The 27,996-nt window shown below is 44.7% G+C and overlaps 1 protein-coding gene and 1 long non-coding RNA gene across 5 annotated transcripts in view; one reads left to right on the top strand and one right to left on the bottom strand.

Annotated features, from left to right (window-relative positions):
- Positions 1 to 13,063, top strand: part of LOC144333608 (uncharacterized) — a 36,798-nt gene extending 23,735 nt beyond the window's left edge. The window contains exon 2 of the long non-coding RNA XR_013402495.1: positions 9,860 to 13,063. This is a non-coding gene — a long non-coding RNA (uncharacterized LOC144333608). The remainder of the gene's footprint in view (positions 1 to 9,859) is intronic.
- CDC42EP3 (CDC42 effector protein 3) lies at positions 14 to 27,996 on the bottom strand. Of its 4 annotated transcripts, XM_077958579.1 has the most exons (3): positions 27,880 to 27,996; positions 27,222 to 27,726; positions 863 to 2,845 (listed from the first exon to the last, which is right to left on the bottom strand). In XM_077958579.1, the coding sequence occupies exon 3, from the start codon at positions 2,608 to 2,610 to the stop codon at positions 1,846 to 1,848; it is 765 nt and encodes a 254-aa protein (XP_077814705.1). In that variant the 5' UTR covers positions 2,611 to 2,845; positions 27,222 to 27,726; positions 27,880 to 27,996; the 3' UTR covers positions 863 to 1,845.

The raw sequence follows: 27,996 nt of genomic DNA, 5'->3' as shown, positions 1-27,996 counted from the left end.
TTTGTTTTGTTGTTTTTTTTTTTTTTTTGCAATTTTCTATTTTTATTTTTTTAAGCTCATCAACTATGGTTAGTGTTAGTGTATTTTACATTTAGCCCAAGAAAATTCTTCCAATGTGGTCCAATAAAATATTGGACACTCCTGCCTAGGGGAACTTGTTTCGTCTACTTGATTAGTTGTCCTAATTGCATTTCACCTGCAGTCCAAAGGTTATTTTAGATGATAGAATTGCAAGAACCCCAAACCCAAAGAAAGAATCGTTGAAGTGGTTGGGAGAGGAGGTCATTTCTGAGATACATTTCAAGGAGAAATACCAGTTTGAGAGAAGGAGCTGGTAGTTATTGTGTGCAAGTGTTTTTCTTTGATGGGGAAGGAGTGGTTGGCAAAGAGACAGGAATCTGTGTATACATTTCCTGCTCCTGTTTCCTTAACCACCATCCTCAGGGCATCTCTGGCACCTTGGGATGGGGTAAGTGCTCTCTACTGCCCTCGCTTTAGCTGCCTTAATCTTGTCTATATGGCACTTTCTGCATGAACAGACATTTGCCTTACAGGGATGAAACTGGACTTGCAAGAGTTTGCTGTAGAAGGGTTCAAGTCAGGAAGATGCTCAGAAATGAGCACTGAGAGGGTGGCATCAGTGTTGACTTTAAAAAAAAAAAAAAAAATCTGACCTCACATGTTCATCTTTCCTAAAGTAGAGAGGCTCAGTTTCTAGCCTCTCAAACCATAAGGAAGTAATCAAAATTAGAGCAGATGGAAAGCATCTCTTACCTTAAAGGCTCATGTACATTTCAGAGAAGCAACTTCTCTAGCTAGACTTATTCTTTTATGGTCTTGTTTATTACTATAAACAAGCAAGTTCACTTTATCATTTACTCTTTATTGTGTTGTTTGAAGTACCTATGTAATGCAAGTATGTACGGTACTAAAATACCTATATTTCCAAAAACATCATGTGGGGTAGCCCACAGTCTCTGCAGAAGCATCATGAGTAACCTGTGCCTTTATACTTTACAATTCGTTATTGGTTGCTGTTAAAGGTATGATAACAGATGAAGAAAAAAAACTAAGTATGCATATACTTTTCCAAACACACACATACACAGCTTACAGTGGAATCCCAATGGAAACAAGTCAAGTGACATCTGATGTAGGATCTATAAAATGTAGACTCTGCAATAAAAAGCCAAAGGCACGTAAAAATATATTTTAACTTTAAAAATAACTTAGTTACAGTAATACTTTGCCTGTGTCTTACCAACATGTAGCTGACAGTCAAAAGTTTGCAATATAGATATAGAGGGATATATAAGAACTACAAGAAAATCCCCAAAACCCATAAGTTCAAATGTGAAAACAGAAAAGTTTTAACACTGGAGAATTCGCTATGGTGAGCCCAAGCAGTATAGAAAAGAGTCTACAAAAAGGCTTAGGTGTTAAATAAATTTTGACTTCCTCTTGCTCAGAAAATGTCGGAGTGCTGTAAAGTTCCATAAAGTTCCTCAGTGTGACTCGCTCAGACCTTCATAGCTAGTGCCAATCCTGGCCAAGCCAGATTTCTTGTGTGTCTGCAAACAATGTGTGAGCCGAACATCACCAATGCCTGCTGAAAAATGGGCTCTGACTCACTTCCTCTTTTTGCCAAGATAGGTTTTGCTGTGTTGTTTTTTCCTAAATTGTTTTTGCAAGGAGGGCATACCAGGTAAAAAAATACTTTGTAAGAATATTATTTTAGAAAACCCATCACAAAATTGCAAATACAGCTCCGGAAGCCCTTCTCTTCAACTGTGGTTAGTTTAGTTTTTGTACCTTTTACCCCAAAGGAAAAAAGTTGGCATCCTGTTACTTATTTTTATCCATGACATTCAGCACCTCATCCAAAAGTGAGGGCCCAAGATCAAGCTGCAGGGAGAGGAGGGAACCTGTAAGGTCAGAGAGGGACTCCTCTGACTTAGTCTTTCCCTTGATGAGCTCGCATGGGGCGGGATGGTCAAACATGTCCTCAGCTGGCCAGTCGGGGTACTGTTCGGACAGGCTGGAGGAGTGGCTGTCCCTGCCCTGGCTGGACTGAGATGCAGAACCGCTGGAGCCCCACGAGGTGTCTCCCTGGTGGTCTGTCCCATTCTCCAACAGACTGCTTTTCTCCTGAGCTTTTTCCTCCATGACAGGCTCGCAGCTAAGCCTGGGCAGCTTTGCTGGCCCAAAGGACTCCTGTTTGGAATTAAATGTCACCGGTGACAATAAGGGCAGCATGAGAGCTTGGGACCCTCCAATGGTCGGGAGGGAGATGGCATTTTTGAGCACCGGGGAGGGTGTTTCTGTGAACACAGAGTCCGAGGTGCTGTTGGCCCGGAAGAACTCGTTATGCCCAGGGAACTGGCCCAGGTGTGCTTTCTCCTGGTTTCCAGGTAAAAGCTCGTAGTTCCCTTGAAGAAAGGAAATATCTCCAAAGACATCGTGCTGGCCCTCTTTGCCGATGTGGATGGTGTGGCGAAAGTCTCCAAGCGGGGGACTGATCATGTCGGGAGACAGAATGTCCCTCAGTTTAAATTTCTTTCCTTTCTTGTTATTGGCTGCTTTCAGGTAAATTGGGGTCTTGGCCGGCATTTTGGAATTTGAGAATGTCTATTTTGCAAGTGGAAAAAGGGGCCACTTTCTTCACAGATGGTATATGTTTCTGAATAATCCTTTTTGATAGGAACTGTCACATCATTTTTTCAAGTGGCTTCAGAAGTGGCTTTGAAATGAGATGGGGTCAGAGAACCTTCCTGAGGTTATGGCCAAGTGAGGCTTGCTAGAGAGCCAGTTACATCATCCAGTCTTGACCACAACCAGGAGAAACCTGGAGAAGAAACCAAAGCAGGTTATAATCTAAAGACTCATTTGGGTGCCCTAGGGCCTCCCTTTTCACAAGAGCCTGTAAATAATGGCAGGGCCAGTTCCAACTAATGCGAACTTATTGTTTCCCTCCAGTAAGTGGATAAAAATTTTCACCTTAATCTTAAAGAGAAAACAAAACAGGAAAGAGAAAGACCTAAAAACCCCAAATCTATGACACCAGTACTTTTTAGACATAGCCATGAACACATCTTCTGGACATGTCTACAGTTGTAGTCATTTTCCTCTATTCTAAGAATCGCTGTAAGCATAGGATCAGTGATTTCAGCTCCTTAAATACAACTGGACTTGTTTTAAAATACATTTTCCTTTTGCTTTGATGTGCATACTAGCAAGACTAATGATATTTCATTGAGTTCCATACGTACATAAGTTAATGCAATAAAATGAATAGTCCTACAAGGGAAGGTACTGGAATTATTTAATAAGTGACAATAACTTATATGCTACTGTCCTATAAAATATTAGTGGAATACATTCTTACAGATAAGAAAATGGAGATTCAGAATAAGCCCTTCCCCCAGAAAGTTACCTTTTCTCAATAACATATAGCCAATAAACAAGACAGCTAGAGTTGGAATTGGGTTGTGGCAAAGTATTGGGCTGTCGAGGATGTCAGGATTTGAAGGCATTTTGAGGTGGGAGGAGATGAACAAAACCGCTGCACCTCAAAGAGACAACATTGTGATTTTCTATTATAGGCTGGGCCTTCACTTGGGAACACCTCTGAAACATTACTGATAAGGCTATATCCTCCCTGCAGTAGGCAGAATTCGAGGGGAGCCCCCATGATCTGCCTCCTGGTGTTAATGACTTTGTAAGTAGAACCTATGACTGGCTTCTAACCAAGGGAATATGGCAAAGGTGACAGGTCACTCCCTGATTAGGTTTCATTATAGGAGATTCCATCTGAGCTGACAAGGGAGAAGACTTGCTGGCTGTGGGGAGGTGAGCAGTTATACTGTGTGAGGGCCTATGGAAATGAAATCTGCCAACAAAGTTGGGGAGCTTGGAAGTGGATCTTTTCCCCAGTTGAGCCTCTGATGAGACCATCACCCTGGCTCACACTGAATCACAACTCAGTGAGATGCTGGAACTCAGCCCCACCCAGATTCCTGACCCACAGAACCTGTGAGATGGTAAATGTTGTAAGCCCTCAAGTTTGTGGTCATTTGTTACCAGTGTAGAAAGCTAACACATCCTCCCTGCACATACTATATGGTAAGATTAGGAGGGCATGAGCTATAAGAAGGCATTGGGGATGTAATGTCCTCTTTTGCCGATGAGATGCTCTTATCTTTAGAAAATGATCCTCCACCTCTGATGCTGACATAGAGAAGCTAAACCCTTCCCCACTGCAGGAACTCCCCAGATGAGTCTACCATGACCTCTTCCCTCAGGAGCTCCTCCCTCTGGCCGCAGAGCCTGCAGATAAATACTCCAAGGGCTGGGTGGGTTAGCTGGTGTTTTGAAGGGAGCCACATTTGCTCTGTAGCAGCTGGAGGCTGTCTGCATCTGCCCCATATTTCTTTCCTTTCAGCAAGAGTTTTAAATTCATTTACCAGTGGCAGGTGACAAGAACTGTGCTCCACCACCCACTGGCTCAGTAACAGCTAACTCAGTTTGGGAAGCAGCTAGCTCAGCGTGTCAGCATGCTGGCCAGCAACCCAGGCCTGAGAAGCCTGAGAACAATGCACAGGAGACAGCCAGCCCCACTCTGGCTTTGGGTGTGGGGAGGAGGCAGAGGAAGTACCAGGAGGTTTGCACTCATGCAGAGTGGGCTGACCATGGAGCTGCCAACAATGACATGATCGTGGGTCCTGACACTCGCTCTCATAGTTTTAGCTCTAATTTGGGTCTTGTTGTGGTAACAAAAGTTAAAGCTCACGTTCTTCCTGTTAAAATCTCAGAACTTCCTTCCTGTATGAGTATACAATGCCTAGTCCTGGCCTAGGACCCCTGCTGTTCAGAGGTAGCCTTCCTGCCCTCTGGGCACAGTGTGGCTGACTGCCTGCAGGAGCAGCTGGGTGGCCTGAGGAACAGCTGCCCACAGGAGTGGTGTTCTCAGCACACATGGCCAGGAAGGCAGCTGCCAGGGAAAGATACAGTTTGTCCACCACAACTCAAGGGCATGCCAGGACTGCCTGGGGTCAGCCGATGGAGGCAGGGTTATGCAAGGCCAGGTCCCAGGGTAGGGTGTTCCAATTATTTAAAAAAAAAAAAAATTGATCACTTAAGGCCTGGAGTTTGAGGTCAGCCTGGGCAATGTAGCAAGACCCTGTGTCTATGAAAAAAAGTAGCTGGGCATGGGGGCACCTGCCAGTAGTCCCAGCTACTCAGGAGGCTGAAGCAGGAGGATTGCCTGAGCCCAGGAGTTTGAAACCAGCCTGGGAAACATAATGAGACCTCATCTCAACAAAAACTTTCTTAAAAAATTAGCTGAGCATGGTAACACACACACCTGTAGTGTTAGCTACTTGGGAGGCTGAGGTGGGAGGGCCGGGTGAGCCCAGGAATTCAAGGCTGTGGAGAGCTATGATTGTACCACTGCACTACAGCCTAGCAAGGCCCTGTCTCAAAAAAAAAAAAATTCCCATGAAAATGTAGCCGGAGTCCCTGCCACTCTGACTGGATCATTCACATCCACCCTTTAAGGATTTGGGACAGTGAGGAGGAAGAGCAAAGGGGGAGGAAATGCATGCTGTTCTCTGAGGGTGCAGGGGAGGAGGGCCCAGTCTGCAGGCTTCCTGGCTGGGCACCTACCAGGGAGCACGATGCTGGTCAAGTCCCAGCCTTTGGTCAGTCCTTGCCCAGCCACAGGCACTAGCACCAAGGGCCTCAACCAGAGGCTCGCGCGTCTTGAAGTTGGGCTTCATGTCAGTGGCATGGAGGCAAAGGTTGGAGGGAAGCAGCAAAAAATAAAAAGGTAAGAAAAGGGTTGGTGGGGAGGCTACCTAAGCTGTAGTGGGATTCTGGTGAGTGGGAGATACTAGAGAAGATACCTTCAGAGGCATTTTGCTTTCTTTCTACAAATATTTACATCATATTTAACGCATGATAGGGCATAGACTTCTAAGACTGTAGAAAAAAATAATTTGAACTGAATTTCTACTGTGTGCCAATCCTAAGAGCTCCCAAATACTTTGAAAGTTAAAACAAAGCGTTTTGGGCATAATGTCAGTTTTACAACTCTAGGTATGTTGACGTTTGTGCTGCTGGGAGAGTATCTGGCAGCTCTGATCTAGTCCCTCTATCGCATCTGTTCTCTTTCCTCCCCAGCTCGGGGGCAAACATGCTTGATCCCAGCAGAGGCAATCCAATGCTGATAATCCAATGCCCATAATTTCTTGAACTGACAACTTCTTCCTCTCCTTTCTGAACATTCTGGGCTAAGTCCATGCAACTTGATCAGTTTTCCCTTCTGCTTCCTGGGTTCACCGCTCTTTCAGAATCTTTGCCAATTACTTATCCAGAAACCTAATGGGATGGTTTCTTCCCTGGCAAGAAGTGGCTGCTCCTGGAGAGGGTATGAGCATCTCCTGGGTACCAGCAGCACTTAATACAAGTCAGTATTTGTTGAGGACTTCTCTATGTACCGAGCATTGTTCCAACCCCTGACATGGACTAGCTGAGGAAACCATGAAGCTGTTACTGTTACTATCCCCATTTTACAAATGGATCACTACGGAAGAACTGATGTCTGGCCACTGCCAAGGCTGCACGGCTACCAAGCACGAAGCCACATGTCTGGGCTCTGAGCTTTGAGGTCTTGACGTGACATTTAATGAGTACCCTCCTGGGAATTCTCTCTGCTCCCAAATTACGAAAGGGGTGCATTCCAAAGCCTGTTTAAAACACAAATGTGTGGCAATGTGCTGGGCTGATGACGATGGGAAACAGGCCCTGCATACACTGACAGTTGAAGTACGAACAGGTCCAAACTCAGTAGAGGCAGTGGGGCAATATCTATCAAAACTGCAAATCATATGCCCTCTGACCTCAGACGGCACTCACAGGGATTTACCCAACTCAACTTGTTACTTCATATGTAAGAAATAACAAGGCTGTTCAAACCAGCACAGTTTATAACAGTCAAGAGTTGGAAACAACCTAATTGTCCACCTATAGAGGACTGGTTCAATTAAGTGCATCCATACAAATAAATACTATTCAGAGCTAACAAAGAATGAAGAAGCGCTTAATATGCTCATCCGAGAAGAGCTCAAAGATGTTCATCATCAAAGAAAAAAAAAAAGAGGGGCAAATGCGTGTATTTATATTTGTACTGGCTTATTTATAAAGTATTTCTGGAAACACACAATAATAGTGACTGCCCACAGAGAGGGGAAGTAGATGGAGGGGGAACAGGGTGGCAAAGAAATTTTTCACTATCCTTTTATGATTTTGGATTTTCAAATCATGTGAATGAATTGGCTATTTTTTAAAAAATCACAAATGTGTATGCAGGGCTCAGATTAGGCTTTCTTGGAGAGCCAATTTTATACATGGCTGTTAGGTCCTGAAAAGCCTACTAGGAGCTACTGATCATAACACAAACATCGGGAAAATGTGTCCAAAAGCATCTGCAATGGCAGTGTGTGGGTATACGAAGACTTCAGAGAAGGCCTGAGCCATGTCTCCCCTGAGCTTGGCTATGGGACAGATTACTTTTTCCTTCTGTGATCAGGCTTTCACCAAAGAGGCAGCAGGGATCTGTACTTTGTAAAAGGGAAGAGATCTCAGAAGAGAAACATTTGTAGTCGGAAGGGAAAGTGAGAAAATCCAACAGGTGGGAGAGGATGCAGGAGAAGCTGCAGGCCAGGGCATGTGCGAGAAGGGAAGTGCAGGCAGGTGCAATTGCCTGGGCCCATGAGGACAGCTTCTTGTGCAAGGGTGACTAGTGACACACAGATAACCTTTGATGATGGAATGGGCCTAAATGCCATGACATGAAATCCTATCCCTCCTCTTTTATTTATTTATTTATTTTTTTGAGACAGAGTCTCACTCTATCGCCTAGGCTGGAGTGCAGTGGCGCAATCTTGGCTCACTGCAAGCTCTGCGTCCCAGGTTCACGCCATTCTCCTGCCTCAGCCTCCCGAGTAGCTGGGACTACAGGCGCCCGCCACCATGCCCAACTAATTTTTTGTATCTTTTAGTAGAGACGGGGTTTCACTGTGTTAGCCAGGATGATCTCGATCTCCTGACCTTGTGATCCACCCACCTCAGCCTCCCAAAGTGCTGGGATTACAGGTGTGAGCCACCGCGCCCGGCCTCCCTCCTCATCATTTTAAGAAGACACCTGGGTTCCGGGAGACAGCTGGTGGATGACCAACACATCAGAACAGTCAGCATGAGTCAGGGGAACCCCACGGCTTTGCCTTCTGCCCAGAAGGAAGGACCTGCTTGGAGAAAGGGATGTTGGGAAAAGAGAAAAGGAAGAGCTAAACAGGAAGGGCTTACAGGCCGGAAGAGAATTACCAGACTACAACTAGGGAGCGGGTCCTCCTGGGTGTTCCACAACCCAGATGAGAGAATTTTAGCTTTCTGTCTCAGTTAAAACTCTAACACCAGCATTAACCTGTGGGTACTGAGCCATCCAAGGGTGCTGGGCGCACTCATTTGTGTCTGTCCTCGTCTTGAGCCCCTTTCCTGCAACCAAGGGTCAAGTCACTTGGTCATCCAGGCTGGAGTGCAGTGGCACGATCACAGCTCACTGCAGTGCCGAACCCCTGGGCTCAAGCCATCCTCCTGCCCCAGCATCCTAAGTAGCTGAGACTACAGGTGCACAACACCATTCCCAGCTAATTAAAAAAAATTTTTTTTTAGAACAGGGTCTTGCCATGTTGCCCAGGCTGGTCTTGAACTCCTGGCCTCAAGAAGTGATCCTCCTGCCTCAGCCTTCCGAGTAGCTAGGATTACAGATGAGCCTCACCATGCCTGACTCTCTAGTTTTCTTGCATTTCTCTACACCCACTCTCTTACCTAAATCTTAAAAGACAGACAGAAAGGTTCTTATAGGTAGCCCTTCCTCAAAAACCTTGACCCTGAAATTTGAACTTTCCACAATTATTCCTGGTTTCTTTCTAGTTCCACAAACGTTCTCCTAGTTCTTGGATCACGGTTTGCTCCTCTTTCCCTTTGTAGATGATGTTGGATATAATATTCATCTCAGAAATTAGATTCCTTTAAAAAATGCTCTAGTTCCTGGGGCATTAGAAAAGATTTGCCAACAAAAGTGTTCGGCTTGCCAGTCAGTCGTGGCAGGTCAGAGAGAACATGTGGCAAGCAGACAGGTGGGCACAATGCTGCTGAGAACGGACATGCTCCCTTACAGGTTTTCTGAGAAATCCAAGGGTTTCAATATACAAAAGGACCTGAGAGGAAGCTATGGCCATGGTTTTGATAAGGAAGAGAGCAGGGTTGCACTAGGCTAGACAATTCTAGTTTCTTGTGACTGACTGAAGTGTAAATGACAGTGATAATAATAGAAATAATCACAGCAGTAATAAATAATTCAGTTAAGAAAAAAACTGAAGCAGTGCTTTGCTTCATTTCTTACCATCCTTTTGGCAAACAGAATGATGCTGAAAATACCAAAACAGGGCAGCAGCCAGGAGGAGGAGAAAATCAAGGGGTTATAAAAAATGACAGATAGAAAAATTGGTTCCTAAGTTACTTAGAGTTGACGCACTGGCAACTTACAGGACTGTGAAAAGAACAAAGGGGTTGGGATATTTTAAAAATTCCATTTATTTTAAAGGAATGTTTGGTTTGCCTACTAATTGTTTTTAGATTAATTCTTAGTGGAGAGAAAGAATAAAAAAAAAATTTGCATCCTGCAAAACAGGTTGCAGTGTTAATTTAAAACACACGTGTATAAAAACAGGGGCAGGTGGGGTGAGGGGTGCTACTGTCCCCAGGGACCTGAGGCTCTGTTCTTTTCTCCTCCTTGCAGGAAGTGAGCCTGCATCCGACTTCCCCTTTCTGGCTTGGTTGTCACATCCTTCAAGGACATTCCAGCTTCTGATCACTTTTCGCTTTGCCTCAGCATAGTCGCATCGATGCAGCCAGCCACGGCACCACTGCACCATCTGAGCCCCATGCCGGAGTATCCAGTGACTCCCCCTGCATGTTGGAACCAACAGTCCTAGGGGAGGATGACAACTCGGCCAAGTACCCTCTGCCACTTCCCTACCCCCGACCATCTGTGGGCTATGTCTCTCTGCTACCAACCAGAAGATAATTCCACGGTGCCAAGCGCCCAGAACATGATCCTGGACTCCACATTTAGAAGGGATAAAGGCTACCTGGAACATGTCCCCGCATGTTCAGAGCAGGGCAAATGGGAGGAGGTGAAGGAGCTCGGTCGGGACATGTGAGAAGAGGCTGAAGGAATAGAGCAGCTTAAAGAAAACTCATAGAAAGAAAACTAATCTTAAAGGATCTGAAGGATTCATTTAATTGTAATGAAAAAGGAATTAACTTGTTCTGCGAGGCCCTAGAGCTAAGCAGAAACTACAAGGAAACAGATTTTGGCTCCTCTGAGTAACAACTCAGGTTTCTCAAAAGATGGAATGGGCTGTGGTAGGGAGGGGACAGCAAGTATGGCCATGGGATGAGGCTCTCACAGAGGCGAGGGCGGATACCCTGCACCTCCCCGACAGTGCGTGAAGGGAGGTGTTCACGTTCCCATTTACTCTGAGTTTCCTATATGGGAACATGATTACTGCCAATTTCCTTATGGTCCCAAGTCACTTTCCCATAGGAAAATGCACACAGACTTTCCCTTGAAAAGGCTTTCTGTTGCAACATGGCAGTCTTCTTACTAATTTAGAAATGACCAGCCAATCTTTGGGATCAGAAACACTAAAATATTTCTACAACATGGGCGCTCACATCAATCCTTTCAGAAACCTCTGTAGGAGTGCTTCTCCGAATAATTTTAAAATCAAAGGGGAAAAAAACCCCATGGTGTTAGATTTTCATTTAAGTTCAATGTTTAATATCTAAGGCGAAAATCAGTGTAACCAGAAGCACCCAGTAACCAGCATCCCGAAGGGGATGTTTTACATATTTTCAGTCTGTTTAACTCCACCCATTTGAGAAGATAAGATGCCTTTTCTATTTTTAGATTCTTACCCTCTCCCCATATCATCTCAACTGAGGACATAGCTCTAAGCTTCAGACTATGAAACTCTATTAGCTGGCTCCCCAGCTGCTGAGCTGTTATGCAAATGAACTTAGCCAGAATGAGCAGGCGGTATTTTACAGACCCATTTAAAGTCTGATACATCTCACCTTCCATGATTTTAAAGGTACTTTTTGTTTGTGATTCAGCTACAGCTTGAATTCATTGTTCTTTTACCACCCTGATTATATACAGACCCACAAATACCATATGTGAGACTCAGTGCTAATTTGTGTACACGTCTCACTTTTATGGGATCTAATTTGAAAGATCTTTTAGAAGCAAAATTGGAAGACAGAAGGTCCACCTTACATAGTACCAAGTCTGCACTTTTGAACAGAGGCCATTAGGGCCTTTTTTCCTATAAAAATGAGTTACTGGGGAAGAGTCAACGTGGACATTGATCTCCGGCAGTTACAACAAGGCAGGAGGAGGGCAAGTCCTCTCATGCCTGCTTCATTTATCAGGATGTGTTTTGCATGGCACCAGGGCTGGTCAGAAGCACCCAGGCAGGCACTCTAGTTTCACGCATGTGAATCTCTGATAAGGCCATTGCTGCGAACTGCTCACGTGCTTCCATAACTAATGGATCTGACTGGGTCTGTGATGCTGCAAGGACAATATCAATACAGGAAAAGAACTTGACTCTGAAGTTTTCAGCAATATTCTGCCAGGATATTCATTCTAATCTCTGCTCAAAAGCAAGGAACGTGCTTAAGTTGCTCACAAAATAACTATTAATATTTAAGTCAGCAATTATTCGATGCAGTACTCCAGTTCTGGTAATGGTAATTTCAAATGATCCCAAATAATAAGCTGACAACGTCCAGAAATTCAGATTATGGTCATTTGACCCATACTATCTCGGAGAGCAAAGTTCCTAACCATTTGCCTTTATGCCATATTCTCAAGTTTAGGCCCCTTGAATATTCTAGTTCTCTGATGGGGTAAAGGGACAAATACAGGACTTCCATGCTATTCTGTCACCCTGCTAAGGGCTGTCTACAATAATCCATGTTCCTTGGATGGGCTGAAACATGGTTTTTCTGTATGATACCAGCACTGGCTATATGTGGAATCTGGTGGTCGTCATTCTACTCTCAACCTACTTCCACTGCCAACATCCTTGTGTTATTTGTATACGTGTTAGTACACATATATTTGCTGAATGATTTCCCTCTAACTAGGCTGAAAGCTCTTCTGTGAGCATGAGCTTATTCATCTTTTTGCCTGCCACAACACATGGCCCACAGGAAACTTTAAATTCACAAGTGTTAAATCCATAACCCCTGCTAGACTTTCCATCATGAGAGCCAGGTTGACTTGCTCCCGGGGGCCAAACCCTAGAGCAAGTCTACAGAGGCTCTCTGGAAACTGACAAATCTGAAAGGCTTTGTTCTCTAAAGAATTTACACCTGTAAAGAGTAATAGCTAGCATGAGTGCTTTCTGTGGGCCAGGCGGGCATGTAATGCTCAGAGCATACCTCTTAGGAAGCAGTCTTAGATGAAGCCTGTGTCTCTGGTCAATCACCCAAAATGTAGAGGAGCTAGGATTCCAGCCATAGCTGCATTCTGTAGCCACTGCTGATTTGATAACTCGAGGACTGCCAACCTGAAGACTACGTATCTTGAAGTCTGACAGCACCAAGAGCTCAACACTGAAGAGAGGTGGAGATGCTAACCTGACCACGTCAGAAGCCAAGAATGAGTAGAAAGGGTCCTAGACAACGGTCCCTCCATCTCTAACTCACTAGGACTTTTCAGTATTTTGGCTATTGTCAAAAAGAATCTCAAAAGGGATTTGACTTTGTGGTAAACGTCAAAGGATTAGAATTCTTTGGGTATATACCGAGTTAATGGGTACAGCACACCAACATGGCACATGTAACAAACCTATACATTGTGCACATGTACCCTAGAACTTAAAGTATAATAATAAATAAATAAAGATTAGAATTGTAAAGTAACAAAGGCCCCCGATCCTCGAGGAGAAAAACAAACATCCTGTTCTTAGAAAATCGTGTTAAGTGCGGTTCATTCTTTTCCCAGAGGAAGCCCATTGCATGCAACAGTGAACAATCACAGCTTTCACTGGGACAATAGCTCCCGAGCTTCCTAACTGACACTGCATTTCCCTCCTAACCTGAAACTAAGAACCTTGTGTTCCCTACATGGAAAGCTCTCCCACCTTCTTACCATCAGCCTCTATTCACAACATCCTCTGAGACCTGCTCCAGACTCATTTCCTTCCTGGAGGAAGTCTCCAATGCACCTCACGTAATCCAGCCTTGCTACTGCTTTGCTTGGGGGGTTTCTTAGGGGTTGTGGAGGGCTTGTATTACGTGATTTGTTGTTTTCCTGTTTTGTGGTTTTCAAGCCTGCTATTTCCAGGTGGGTGGTGAGCTCAAGAATAATAAGGTAAGCAAAAGGTCTATAAATGAGTGCTACTGTTGAGAAAACTTCCCTCCTCTTTAGGCTGAGCCACTTACAGAGCCTCCTCTTGAGCTGGGGACACAGAAGACCCTCAAATTTTACTGAATAAGCTCTTCTAGTTTTCTTTCTGACCATCTCTTAGGTCAAGGGTCTACAAGCTACAGGTAGGCCAAATCCGGCCCTCTGCCTGTTTTTATAGATAAAGTTTTATTAGAACACACCTATGCCTATTCATTTATGTACTGTCTACAGCTCAGTGAGGTTCTTAACTGAGGGTGATTTTTGTTCCCTATGCAGTATTTGGCAACGTCTGGGAATATTGTTGATTTTCATGACTGGGGGTGGTGTGCTCCTGGCATCTGGTGGGTAGAAGCCAGGAATGCTGCTCAACATCCTCCAGTGCACAGGACAACTCCCCAAAGCAAAGAATTATCTGGCCTCAAATCTCAGTAGTGCTGAAGTTGGGAAATCCCAGTAAAGGTGTTTTTTTGCTCTATCAGGTCAGAGTTGAGTAATCTGTGACAGAGACTGTATGTGGCTCTCAAAGCCCAAAATATTAACTGAGCCCTTACAGAAGAAGTTTGAACCCGTCTTAAATGTTGGCATTTTCTTAGGGTTGGATGGCTGCTGCCCATTCCCTGCTCCTCAACAATTCCCCCGGCAATCACATACCACCTCTACAGATAACTTCCAAATCAGTACCTTCAACCCACATGCATCTACTTAAGTCCAGACCAGTGCTACTCAAAGTGGGTTCATGCAGTCCATGATGAGATAAGTACAGCTGAAAGCAAGATCTTTTTGACATTGCCATAACATCAAACATGTGACCAATGGATTTTTTCTTACTGAACAGGCTATTGACAAGTTTGGGAGCTGTATGCTGTTGACCTTGCATGGGGGTTGTGTGTGGCCCAAGCTCCATATTCCTTGTGCACAGTAGTACTGTACAATGGATTGGAAATGGAAACAAAAAGACAGTGGCCCTTCCCAGAGAGTTTGAGAAGCAGTGGCCTTTTCCTTCCTTTATATTCCAGATCTCTCTACTTTGCTTCCCTCAGATACTCATAAACCTTGTCCCAGACGGGATTTGCCATCTTTCTGCCCCCTGCCTGCCCCAGGCATCTGCGTCCCACACTATGCTTTCTTGGTAAATGGCAGAAGTCACTCAACTCCAAAACCCAGCTATCATCCCTTCTCCCCGCCTCCCTCTCTACATCAAGTCCTATAGTCCTATCAGTCTGTCCGGACTGTCTCTCCTCATTCATCATCCCTGCTCCATCAGCCTTACTCCTGGCCCCATGATCTTTCTCCTGCACAAGGACATTTGCCCTTTACCTACCTCCCTGCCTCCCCGGGTCCCTCCACCTTATCTTCCAATCTACACCAGAGTGAGGAACCTAGAATCCTCATGTAACCTTATCACTCTCTGCTTTAAAACCCTTTCAAGGGTTTTAAGGGCAGGCCTGCCCCTACAGCCTGGAGATAAGATAAAATAGCTTGTGAAGCCCACCTCAGCAATCTGGGGGGCCTGCCACACTTGCAGCTGAATCTCCTGCCAGTTCCCCATGGCATCCTATGTATACCTCAAACCTAGCAACTATCACACTGGATTGTCATCACTACTTATTTAACTCTTCCCCCACCAGACTATAATCTGGGAGAGAGAACGGAGATCTTCTTCATAGCAGGTACTGAAAAGTTGAATGGATAAACAAATGAGAAAGCTTGAAAGATATTGCTGTGCCTCTTCCTCTTCAACCCTGCCTGCTCTGCTGAAAATGCAAGCTGGAATCTATGATTCTTACAGAAGAAAACAAACATGTAACAAGAAGCTGTCTCCTCTTTTCTTGTGGCAAAGGCTATCTTCCATTTTACCATCTGTAAGCCATTTTAACCTTCCTCTATCCATGCAGGGTAATAGTTTAACAGTGTGTCAGTGCAAGCCAGAGTAATTCTACAGGACCATACAGATCTTTGGCAAATATACAGATAAAAAATATAGATCTTAAGGCAAATATTTGTGGACATGCTGTTTGAAAGAGATACGACTCCTATCCCTGACTGCAATGTGCAAATAGTGTCTTAGGTAAGACTCAAGGAAAATTTCACAATACAGTCCCCTGAATTCAAACTCACTGATTCTACTTAAATCAAACTTAAAGAGGCCCTGGAGCAACAATGAACTTACTCTTTTCTCGTTTCAAAATGAGATGTGTTAAGGGAGAACTTGGCTCATTTGGCCTAAAATGTACAAGGGAGCCTCAAGAAACTATAATGGACAGTCTACAGGAAAGTGTTGTTTGGAAGATCAATACATAACTGGCACAGATCAGATACATGGGGAAAAATAAACCTATCAAAACATTTGCCAAACCAAACCAAATGAAACACCGATTGTATGGGCCAAGCAACAGCTAACTCACTGCTGTTCCTGGCCTTAGAGGGGAAAGAGCTGGGCCAAAACTATGAGCCAGTCCTGTAAGATGCAGAAGCCCTGATACACTGGGTACCAGTTACCTTCCTGTAAAATGGAGATAATCATCCCAAACTTTATAATAACCACAGGTTGTCAGAGCCGAGTGTGAAAATCTACAGTGCTATGTAAACACAAGGCAGTATCTTTTCCCCAAATGAGAAACCAGATTGTCTACTGAAATACAGGGTGGAGGGGGAACTATTCTAATTGCCAAAATAAACACTTCTATTTTCTCCTTAAATTTCGCCTGTATCACTCATTAATAAGATGGTTCCTATTGATCCTGTGGACAGTCTCCACAACTGGAAGGGATTCCTACCACCAGCTTGATGAGAGGTTAATTCCCCTGTCCGTGGGACATAGGGCTGGGGCTATCTTCTCATTCACATCTACATGCATCGGTTATCTCCAGTTGGAGCTCTTCCAGCCTTGGGAACAAATGAGACATCCCTGAGTTGGGAAAATTACACCAACTGCTATATAGGTCAGATAAAAGCGGTGTTTTAATACCAACTTGGGATCTCTTACAGTAGCCCCTGACCTTAAGACATAAATAAATACAAACAATCTAACATTTTTTTCTCCTAAATTCTCTGGTGACTTACTTACTTTACCTTATGGATGATTTTAAGAGGAAAATCCTTTTACTTCCATTTAAAGTTAATTTTAAGTTCATTTGGTTTTACTTTTTAAAGGAAGCTGAGACCAAAGGGGGGAATATTACCTTCTCTGATTTATTCAACTTCTGTTTTACCTCTACCTTAAGGTTAAAAAAAAAAAAAAAAGGAAAAGTAAATGGAATGAACCTCAAAGTGGCAAGAGCTGGAAGTGATGGGATCTGGAGGGTGTAGGGTTAGGGAGTGGTTAGGGAGTGGGCACAACTAACCCTGTCAAAGGGAAATGGAAGGCCAGACTGGAGCCGTAATCACTGGAAGGGACTTCATACCATATGGGAGTCCAGATTTCCAGGCCTGATGAATAAGGAAGAGCCTAAGGTTCTGAAATCACTTGTCTCCTTCTGATCATGAAACCATTTATGAAAACCTTTTGAAAAACTATAGGGAGTAGTATGCATTTATGTATATGTATGTATGTATATTACATATAGTGTGTATACTGTGTGTGTGTATATATATATTGTGAGTGTATATATATATATATATACACACACACACAGGCAAATGATTTGATTTTCCAAAAGGAAGAGACGATTACTTGGTGACTACTATCACATCTATCTTCAATAAAGGTCTGGGTTTTGAACACTTAAGAGATACATGCTCAGTCCGCACTGATAAAAAGTTCACTGGCACCTTACTTGCTTACGCACATGACACAGTTGCTAGAAGGGTCGATTACTTGTAATCTGCCAATTTCAGCCAAGTCTTAAAGGGATCTTATTGATAGGGCAAGTGACGTGGAAGACACAGAAGATGCACTTATCAATCTAAACTGGAGACCCAGAGGGAGCCTCAATATGCCAATGGCTAACTGGGGTCCAGAATTACCTGGACCGAGAGCTGGGGCTGGATGAATTCCACAGGAATGAACTGAATGATGATAAATAGAAAGTCCTGCTTTTGGGTTAAAATAAATTCTATAATTCCATTTGCGCAGAATGGGGCAGGCTCTGGCTGCTGGTGCTTATAAACTGGATGGCAAGGCTACTGGGAGCTGACAGCACGAGGAGGTGGCTGAAAAACTCATAGCCATCTGGGAGTCTCTGGATAGACCCCACCAGAACCGGTGATGTGTGAGAGAAGAGAAAAAACAAAAGGGCATATTGTTATTTTCCTAATAGTTGATAAGTAGGGCCAATCTCTCTTCTTTCTAACCAAAGAAATTATGTTATTATCTGCTTATATATCAGGCTTAAGATTTTCTTTTCCTTGGCCTAAAAAAAAGTTTGACAGAGAGCTGGGCCTAGGAGGAAGATTCATACTCTGTGTCACTTAAACAATTAAGGCCTTGGTTTTATCATGTCAGAATGAGACTGGGGCTGAGATAAGGTCCCTTCCATCTGTCAAATGGTAGGGCTCTGTCATTCTATTTGCAGAAACATCTAGCTTCTAGGAAGTTTCCAAAAAAGAAAAAAAAAAAGCATTATTTTTAATGAAAGTAAGACTACCCTTAAAATCAAAATACTTTCTACCAGCGAATACAATTTTCATCCTCCTTTCCCATCCTTCCTGGTATTCAGTTAAGGGTCCTGAGCCATGCTAGTGACTCCCTTTGGGAGCTTCAGTTTCCCCATCTATGAAGTGCAAACAGCAATGGTGGGAATCTTCTTAGGTGACACTGAGCATAAAGTGCTTGGCAAAGCACCTGGCAGGCAATGAGCCCAAATCAATTGAAGGGGTAATGTTCATTATTAATTACTCCAAAAACCTACAGCTGCATAAGGAAGAAGATGAGTTGGAAGCTCATGGTGGGGATTCCTTCTAACCTTTCTCCTTTTAGACCTTGGGATCTGGCTGCCTCAACTGATTGTTTTACATATAGTGTGAAAAACTCCCAAATGTTCTGGGTCCAACAGTTTAATTCCCCATTCTGAGAAAGGAAAGGAATTTGAAAGAAGTCCCTGCTTTACTCCCTGCACCGCCCTGAGCGACATCTCTCTGAAGCTCGCTCTCCCAGGCCGGCAAGTAAAGCACCACCATTCCCGGGTGAGCCCACAGGGAATACAAAGCAAAGCCCCATCACCAGCATAAACTTTCGCTAAACTAATAGAAGGCCAAAAATCAACACTCTTTTGGAAGACATTTCATTCTGAAGCCATCTGAGAGCAAGAAACCAGGCTCCAGTTGGTGCTGTGACATGCATAGAGTGAGCCACATGCCTGTCGCCGGTTCAACCCATGAGAAGCCGGCTCTAGAAAGTCTTTCAGTTAGGCGCGGTGGCTCACACCTGCAATCTCAGCACTTGGGGAGGCAGAGGCGGGCGGATCACGAGGTCATGAGATTGAGACCATCCTGGCTAACACGGTGAAACCCCGTCTCTACTAAAAAAAATACAAAAAATTAGCCGGGTGTGGTGGCGGGCGCCTGTAGTCCCAGCTACTCAGGAGACTGAGGCAGGAGAATGGCGTGAACCTGGGAGGCGGAGTTTGAAGTGAGCCGAGATCGTGCCACTGCACCCCAGCCTGGGCGATAGAACGAGACTCTGTCTCAAAAAAAAAAAAAAAAAAAAAAAAAAAAAAAAAAAAAAAAAAAAAAAAACTTCTATGTGCCTCCCCAGCCCCTGGCTGGTCCCTCATGTATTCAACAACAAACATCCATGGAGGGCCTACTACGTGCCAGGCACTATTCTAGATGTTAAGGCTGCAGCAATGATGCACTCCACTGTGGAGAGACTGACGCTAATATAACAAATAAATAAATGGCTCACGTTTATTCATTCGTTAATGGCTGGCGAGAGGTCTAGGCAGCACTAGGAAACACAAGGACCCTTACTCTGTGCTCTAAGTGGACACATGGGTGCCAAGTTGCCTCAGTCACTCCCAGGGCATGAGAAAGCATTGGTAGGGGTTGCCAATGTCTCCGATGAGATCTTGAGAAGGTTCCAGCAGGGACTTGACCTATTTCCACAGGGCCCTCAGATGACCTCTATCACCAAACCAAATGACTGGGGGTGATTCCCCTTGCATTTGAATGTTCTGTAGCCTGGGAAGGAGTAACTGCACTACAGCAGGACTTAAAAATAAGCTAGTGTGATGGTTAATACTGAGCGTCAACTTGATTGAAGGATGCAAAGTATTGATCCTGGGTGTGTCTGTGAGGGTGTTGCCAAAGGAGATTAACATTTGAGTCGGTGAGCTGGGAGACACCGACCCATCCTCAACCTGGGTGGGCACCATCTAATCAGCTGCCAGCGTGGCTAGGATAAAAGCAGGCAGAGGAACGTGGAAGGACTAGACTTGCTGAGTCTTCTGGCCTTCATCTTTCTCCCGTGCTGGATGCTTCCTGCCCTCACACATCAGACTCCAAGTTCTTCAGATTTTGGCTCTTGGACTTACACCAGTGGTTGCCAGGAGGCTCTCAGGCCTTTGGTCACACACTGAAGGCTGCACTGTTGGCTTCCCTACTTTTGAGGTTTTGGGACTCGGACTAACTTCCTTGCTCCTCAGCTTGCAGACGGCCTGTTATGGGATTTCACCTTATGATCACGTGAGTCAACATTCCTTAATAAACTCCCCTTGATATATACATCTACCCTATTAGTCCTGTCCCTCTAGAGAACCCTGACTAACACAGCAAGGTAAGTGACAGAGATTTCTGACCTGCCAACAACTTAAAGAGATACGCCACAGAAAGAATCAGGTAGTATAGCAAGGGCTATACTGCCCACTTTGTCATTAAGTCCTATTGCAGAAAAGATGAATGACAAGATAAATGAGATTCAGTCCCTACCCTGGAGGAGCCAGTAGTCCAATTAGGCAGCCACTCGTGTCTGTCAGGAACATGGATGGAGTTGGAGGCCATTATCCTTAGCAAACTGACACAGGAGCAGAAAACCGAATACCGCACACGCTCACGTGTAAGTGGGAGCTAAATGAGAACAAATGGACACAAAGAGGGGAACGACAGACACTGGGGCCTACTTGCGGGGGAAGAGTGGGAGGAGGGAGAGGATCAGAAAGAATAATGATCAGATACTATGCTTAGTACCTGGGTGATGAAATAATCTGTACATCAAAACCCTGTGACATGAGTTTAGCTATATAACAAACCTGCACATGTAGCCCCGTACCTAAAAGTTAGACCTATTATGGGATTTCACCTTATGATCATGTGAGTCAACACTCCTTAATAAACTCCCCTTTATATATATATATATATATACACACACACTATATATATATATTATTTTTATATATAAATATGTATATTTATATATATGATAATCTAAATGTAATAAGTGTTACAATAGGAGAAGGTACAAGACACTAAGGAAATGCCTGTGATAGAAGAAAAAAGAGGAAGAGAATCACAATTGAGGGCCAGGAGAGGGCCTAGAGAACATCTACACACTTCTCTGGCCTCCCTTCCCATCCCCATCCTTCCCACTCTGCCATTTTTTTTCACAGGTGATGGGATGGAGCCTGCCCAAAGAAGGGGAAGGATTTGTTTTGTGACTAACCAGCCGGTCAGCCAAAGGCTTAGAGCCTCATCTCCCACTGTGTTAAAATCAATGTTTTAAGTCTGAACTGACCCTTGGCAAAACAAAAGTTTAAAAAAATAAATACAAAGGTTGAGAAATCAAACACATTCTGAATGGCAAAGCCACATTTCACCAAAAATGCCTCTGCTTGTTTTAAAAAATATATGTAGCCTAAATGATTATGATGTATTTGGACAGAAAAGTTCTTTTTCAACTAAACTCATGACAACGATCTATCATTGGCATGATGTGTCTACAAATAGGACCTTCAGGTTGTCACCAGAATGTGATGGATTCCCAAATGTGGAAGCTGTCTAAATAGAGGCCTGACTTTGAAGTTCCCTGCCTTCCACACTTGCTCAGGCTGCTCTGCCAGAGATCTGTACGGGTCTGTTTTTCAATCCAGAGTCTTATATTATTAGTAGTAAGATAGCTATGCTAATAGGTGCCACTGATCCTGGCTCACTGATTCTAGAGTCAGAGATTATCTGAGATCATCTCCCACCAAATGCCATGTTTTAGGGATGAGAACAAGAAAACCCCAAGAGGTCAAGGTTACACAATTTGGGTCAGAGCTAAGACCAGAATCTGTATTTTTTTAAATCTCTATTCCTACACACACACACACACAGACACCCCTTTTGATTGCCCTCACTTAATTCTCCGTTAGTTTTATCAGTGTTCACCAGGATCTCCTGGTACATCCTCACGGCTCTCTTTCTGTAACGCCTGTGGTTCTCTAACTAAAATGTCCCTGGGTTGTTTCGGCTCTGTAGGGCACACTGTGGTTACGTAGCTTCTGTCCTGCGTTTCCCAGAGTGTGTTTCCTGCCAGGCTAGTCCTGCAGCTGCTCAGTGGGCAAAACAATTTGAAAAACTCTGGACACTACCTCCCTGTGGAGATCCACTGTATACACTGGCTTTTTAAATGTTCTGAAAAGTCCTGCAGAAAGGGACCTTCATCAAACTGGGGTCCCACAGAATATTTTTATGCCATTCATGGCTCGAGGTACACTTTAGGTGGTACCCTGTTATCTAATTGCAGGTGTGTGATCTCTGCAACATGGCTTAACAAAGGGCCAAAGGCTAGAAGGCTAATAATTTTATCCAATATGGAAATAAAACCCAATCCACTGAAAATCCTTTTTAAAAAGTTTTAAATTTGGGATTCTAGAATTCTTTTAATTCATGACTTAGGCAAGTAGTAAGGACTAATCAAATACTAGTTTGGAACTCATCAGCTTTCACACAATTTACTTGGCTATTTAGAAATAGTAATCTTTTAAATATCAATATCATGCTTTGTATTATAAAACTGTATGGTTAAAATTTGAAAACTGCTTTTCTACCAGAGGTATTGTCAAATTCAGTCCATCATCATGTGACTCTGATGAAACTTGGCACTGAAGTATATCGAGGCCAATGAAAGCTTTTTTTTTTTTTTTTTTTTTTTTTTTTAAAAGGAAAGAAATGTACCTGACTATTGCTTTAGAACTACATGGCTACTTATTCTGGTTTGTGGGGTATTGTTTTGTTTTGTAGCCTTTAAGGGGTGGGGACAGGAGAAGATTTCAAATGGAATTGGACAGCTCCAAGGCTGTAACCCCTGGCTTTGAGGCTACCTGAGTTACTTCGGGCTGTCCTTTCCGGAACCCTGTTGCAGTCTGAGAAGTCTCTGGAGCTGATCCCCACAGCTAATCACAAATCCAGAGCATCAAAGCAGTGGAGGCCAAGGCAGGCCCTCTGGGTTTTCCGGGGCACCACTCTAGGTTTCAAAGGTTTCCTTGTTCTGTGTTTCTTATCTAGCAGGGCCCACGGCATACGCCGAACTGTAACAGGGCTTGACTTCTGCCATGGACAGAGCCCAGTGCCTTTCTGTTCACCTTACCTGTAGCTCCTCTTCTGCTGAGTTCTTGCAGCAACATCAATAAACATGGACTAAAACGCCCACTGAGTGCCGGGACTGAAGGCCCAGGTAGTGTGGTTCCTGCCTTCAAGGAAGGGATTGTCCAGAGGTGGTTACCGGACTCTGCAACCCCTGGCTCCCCAGAATTTTGAAGCAAGCACACGGTCTACACTAGAGCTTCCCTTCATCCCCAGCCCCCAGAAGTCCTTGTCCCTGGCTGTGTCTTGGCTTGCTTTCTCACCATAGAGTCCCACATTTTCACCTAGTAAATATCTTCGTTTATGGCATAAACTGCTTATGTTAACCCTAGCAGTGCTCATGCTAGATCCACTTTCATGCCATATATGTGGGATTGAATCATCTTTAATAATAAAATAATTTACACATTGTTCCTCAAGGCTGGCAATTGCTGTCATCTTCAACTGTGAGATACAGGGTGATACGAAATTATTTCCTTGCCAGAGGTTGAAAGTCATAACAAAAATCAGATTTAACAACTTCTCTGCCCCTCCTCCCTGTTGGTGGGGGTGTGGTATTTAGCATAAGGTCAAAAAGACCTGAGTTCAAACCCTGCTTCTGCTATTTAGCTGTGTGACCTTGGCCACATTACTAAACCTTTCTGAGCCTGTGTTCTCATCCGGAAAAGAAGAGCAATATATTATCTGCCTTATCCTCAAAGGATATGTTCTAACACCCCCAGTGGGTGTCTGAACCTTGGACAGTACTGAACCCCATATATACTATGTTTTTTTTTCATACATACATACCTGTGATAACGTATAATTTGTAAAGTAGGCACAGTAAGAGATTAACAATAGAACAATTATAACAATGTAATAAAAATTATATGGATATGGTCTCTTTCTCTCTCTTAAAATGTCCCGTATTCACCTAGTTTCAGACCATGGTTGACTATGGGTAACTGAAACCCTGGAAAGAAAAACCACGGATAAGAGGGGACCACTGTACTGTCTCTCTCAAAGAATAGTTAACGAATATTACATGACAGAACCAGTATTAAGTACCTAGGAAAAAAACAAAAGCAACATTGAAACCTCAACCTTTGATTGTGGCTACTCTGGGCCAGGCACTGTTCTGAGTACATAATCTTTTTTGACTCCTTTAATCCTCAGGGAAATAATATTATCCCCATTTTACAAAGGATAAACTGAGGTAAAGGCGAGGTAACTTGCCCAAAGTCACAAGGTGGTAAGCGCCAGAACGAGGACATGTGCCCAGGCAGCCTGACTCAGAGGCTTCAGAAGTTCAAAATTGGTTTTTCTTTTTTTCCCATCCCCTTAACTCAAAGACCTGCTGACTTTCATCTAGGATTAGCCACTCATGCCTGCACATATTGTGCTGTTAAACTGCACATGAATGTTTAGGTTTTTCTTATTGTACAACTTTGGGTAAGTTATATAACTGGTCTGTCCTCAGTCTCTACACCAGCAAAGTGGGGATACGAACGGTTCTTTCATAAGATGATTGCTAGAGACAAATAAGATAATCAAAAGGCTGAGAAGAGTGCTTGACACATAGGACAGGCTCCACTTAGGAAGTGCTTTTAACATCCAAAGTAATGAACAATGCAATATATTAGGAAAATTCTTGGTCTTCTGTGGCTTGGTAAGGCACACAAGATTTTGTGGCTGGCTGAATCCAGTACTTTCAAATGGCTATCCTTGTTCTCTAGCAAACATACTGCATTTAAAAATAGATTGCTCATTCAATCAATAAAAAGAAAAACAGGTTCACAGGATTCTGGTTAGTAAGAAATGAGACTGGATATGGATATACTGAAATGAGGCCTAGATAAAATCAGACTGAAAGCAAGAATCTTAATAATAATAATAATACAATCAGAGCAGTCTTCTTGGAGGTTTTTAGGTTATAAATTGTATTCCACCCACTGGATAAATGTTACAGTTAATGGGCAACGAATTTGTGAAAAATCTATGGCCTGGTTAAAAAAAAGAAAAAATCTTTGGGTGATACAGGTTAAAGCAATTTTATCCCCAACACCGTTGAATACCAGGAATTTTATACGTAAAAAAGCACAGCTTTTGTGAGCATGTTGGACATAAAACAAAACACCACATTAAAGGAAAGGCTGGAGGGCAGACAGGGCAAATGAACTCACGTGAGCCCTTCTGCAATCATTGTTACGGCTTTGTATTACTCATCTTGCACCACACTTAAATGTACAATAAAAAGCAAAAAGTGTGCAACACGCATTACTCTAGCTGCTTTTACTTGTTCCATAGAGATATGCGAAACAATTTCACTGCTCAGATTGAGGGAAAGAGGAGCTCATCTTATTTCAAGCCTGTAGCTGCTGCCACAGCCTCAGCACCACGTTCTAATCATAGACTTCATCATGTAAATCTCTAGCAGATGATACCACTGGAAAACAGAAACTGCCATGGATCCAGAAATGCTTCCAAATTTCTCCTCTAAAGTTCTTATCTGTGAACTCAGAGGCTGACGCTGTCTTATTCAATGGGTGAGGCCCACTGGGAAACCCACATTATTTGGGAGACTATGAAGAACTTTCCACCATTCCTTGACTATATAAAAGGCCTTTATCACGTATTTCATGATACATGAAAATGCTAAATATTTCACAACTACTCCAACTTATTTCTGAGGGTCTAAATCTATTCTGAAAAGGGTATGCATCACACACCTACCTGTGTAGCTTATTAACTACCAATAAGAACTCACACAAATTGCAGGGGGTATGAAATAATAGACTTCTGGGACTGTCCAGAAAAGAAGAGAAGGTACATTTTTCCCGGTTTTAAGATGAAAGCTCTTGTGTAAGTTAGAACATTACAGGAGTCGTTTAAATTCTCTTAGGTATACCTTTGGGGCATCATCCCTGGTTCCTGGCGAGTCTTTTTTCTCCCTGTGATGTTAAGAGGAAGTCCCTAAGACTGGCTTTGCTATTAAAATACAGACATCTGCTGCTCTCCTAATTTTTGTTCTTTTTAAATGGGAGTACTCCCCAGAAACTCTGGGATATTGTGGGAACTAAGATCTGGGAGATGGGAACGGAATCTTTGTCTCCCTAACACATTCATCAGTTCCCTCCCTAGAGCCCCCCATACCCTCAGCACACACCAGCAGCCCACTCCTCCAAAGACGCCAGGGCTGGAAAGATTCATGTTGCAATACCCTCCTGACATTCCTCATTTTAATTCGCTCACTTTTTTTTTTTTTTTTTTTAAACAAAATGTAATTACTTGACTGTCAGCCTGCGCTGCACTCTGGGGCTTTTACTCCTTTCAACACAGCTGCGCTCCCGGCTTTGATGCTGCTGTCCACGCAGCTTGTCCCAGCCACAGCCTGGCTCTCGGTAATGTAACATTCAAGTGCATATTTATTTTTAAACTGACCTCTCCTAGACTGCACAGTATAAAGGAGATCCTGCCAAAAAATATGCTACTTTCTATTTATAAGATGAAACACATGCCTCCCAAAGTCGGAGGGGGATAGAGTATAATAATTCATAACGAAAAAACGATTGGCCAGATCCACTCGTCCTCACGTCTGATACTTGTCTGTGTCAAGCCACTTGGTTTCAAGGAGAAAGGGAGGAAAACTACAATCAAAAAACCTTGTAAACGTTTCAGCTGTTCACCGTCAAAAAACAAAAAAGTCAATATCCAGATTTCCAGGTTGGCGCCCCACTAACAATGTCCTCCATTAAGAAAGAGGAGGGCACCGGGCAGGCGATGCCACGGCAGAGCTGTGCGATGCACCCATGTGCGGCCCTGGTACCAATTCACGACGCGAGGGGCGCGGTAGCCAAGTGCGGCTTGTTCTCAGATGGAAAAATGCTATACGCGCCCAGAATGGCTCTGTCAATAGCTCGGAGGGAGCAATGGGGCCGCGCTGCCCCACCCTGAAAAGCGGTGGGCACAAATGGTGGAGCTCTGAGTCCCGGTCATGCCGCCCGCCCCACTCCTGGCTTGCTTTATGTCCCCTTCGGTCCGTTGGACACTAGATGTGAAAGCGATGCCCTCGGTATCCCGGCTCCCTGCTGGTTTCCCAGCCTAACACCAGCGCACGCCGGAAGCGGCCACGGCGCGGGCGGGACAGACTCACAGACAGGTAGAGAGGAAGGAACCCTGGATTACCCAGACTCACCGGCCGCCGCTGAGAATCCCAGCCGCTGCCCCGGGCCTCCCGCGGGCGCACGCAGCCCCGGCCGGTGTGCGCAGATCCAGCCGAGTCTGCCGGCGCGGTGCCTGCTCACCGCATTATCCGCTCCGAGACAGCGTGAAGGCGCCCCAGGCCGGTGGCCGGGTCTCCGGGCTAACCCCGCACTGCGGACCCTCGGCCGCAAGAGAAGGTGCGCGCAACTGAGAGCTGGGCGGCAGGACGCGAGGACTGAACCTGCGGAGGGCGGGGCGGCGCGGGGCGGGGCCGGCGGCGCGGGGACGGACTGGGGCGGGGCGGAGGGCACGGGCCCCGGGGCCGACCCTCCCGGCCGCTGTACCTGTGCCCTGGCCCGGGGCCAACCGGCAGCCGGGCGCGCGCGCAGGGGGGTTCACCGTTGGACCCTCGGAGGACAACGGGCGCCCATTGTTACCTCTCCAGCGCTACCCCCCAGTAGGCGACTTCCCTCGGAGAAGACGCCGCTTTCGACTCCCTAAGCACAAAGAAAGGTCGTCGGACGCTCGTTTTAAAGAGGGACCCGGAGGTGCTGCCGCCCGGGTGCACGGGGACAATAGGACTCCGCCCGCACCCCGGACTCCCGCACTAAACCTCGTGCGCCCACCTCTCCCGATCCCAACAGGCCGACCTAGCCGTGCGAAGTTCCGGTGTGGCGGGCGGTGACCGGCAGGGAAGCGAGGCCACCTGAGCGCGCCTCCCCGTTCAGGCCGCAGCTCCCCAGGTCCCTCGCAGCCAGTGCTCTGGT

This window comes from Macaca mulatta, chromosome 13, assembly GCF_049350105.2.
Source record: "Macaca mulatta isolate MMU2019108-1 chromosome 13, T2T-MMU8v2.0, whole genome shotgun sequence".
Lineage (NCBI taxonomy): Eukaryota > Metazoa > Chordata > Mammalia > Primates > Cercopithecidae > Macaca > Macaca mulatta.
Note: the sequence above shows the minus strand (reverse complement) of the source record. Positions and strands in the feature narration are given on the sequence as shown.

What these genes read in the sequence shown, in the direction of transcription:
- CDC42EP3 (XM_015112094.3), bottom strand. Translation starts at nt 2,610, where the DNA reads ATGCCGGCCAAGACCCCAATTTACCTGAAAGCAGCCAATAACAAGAAA.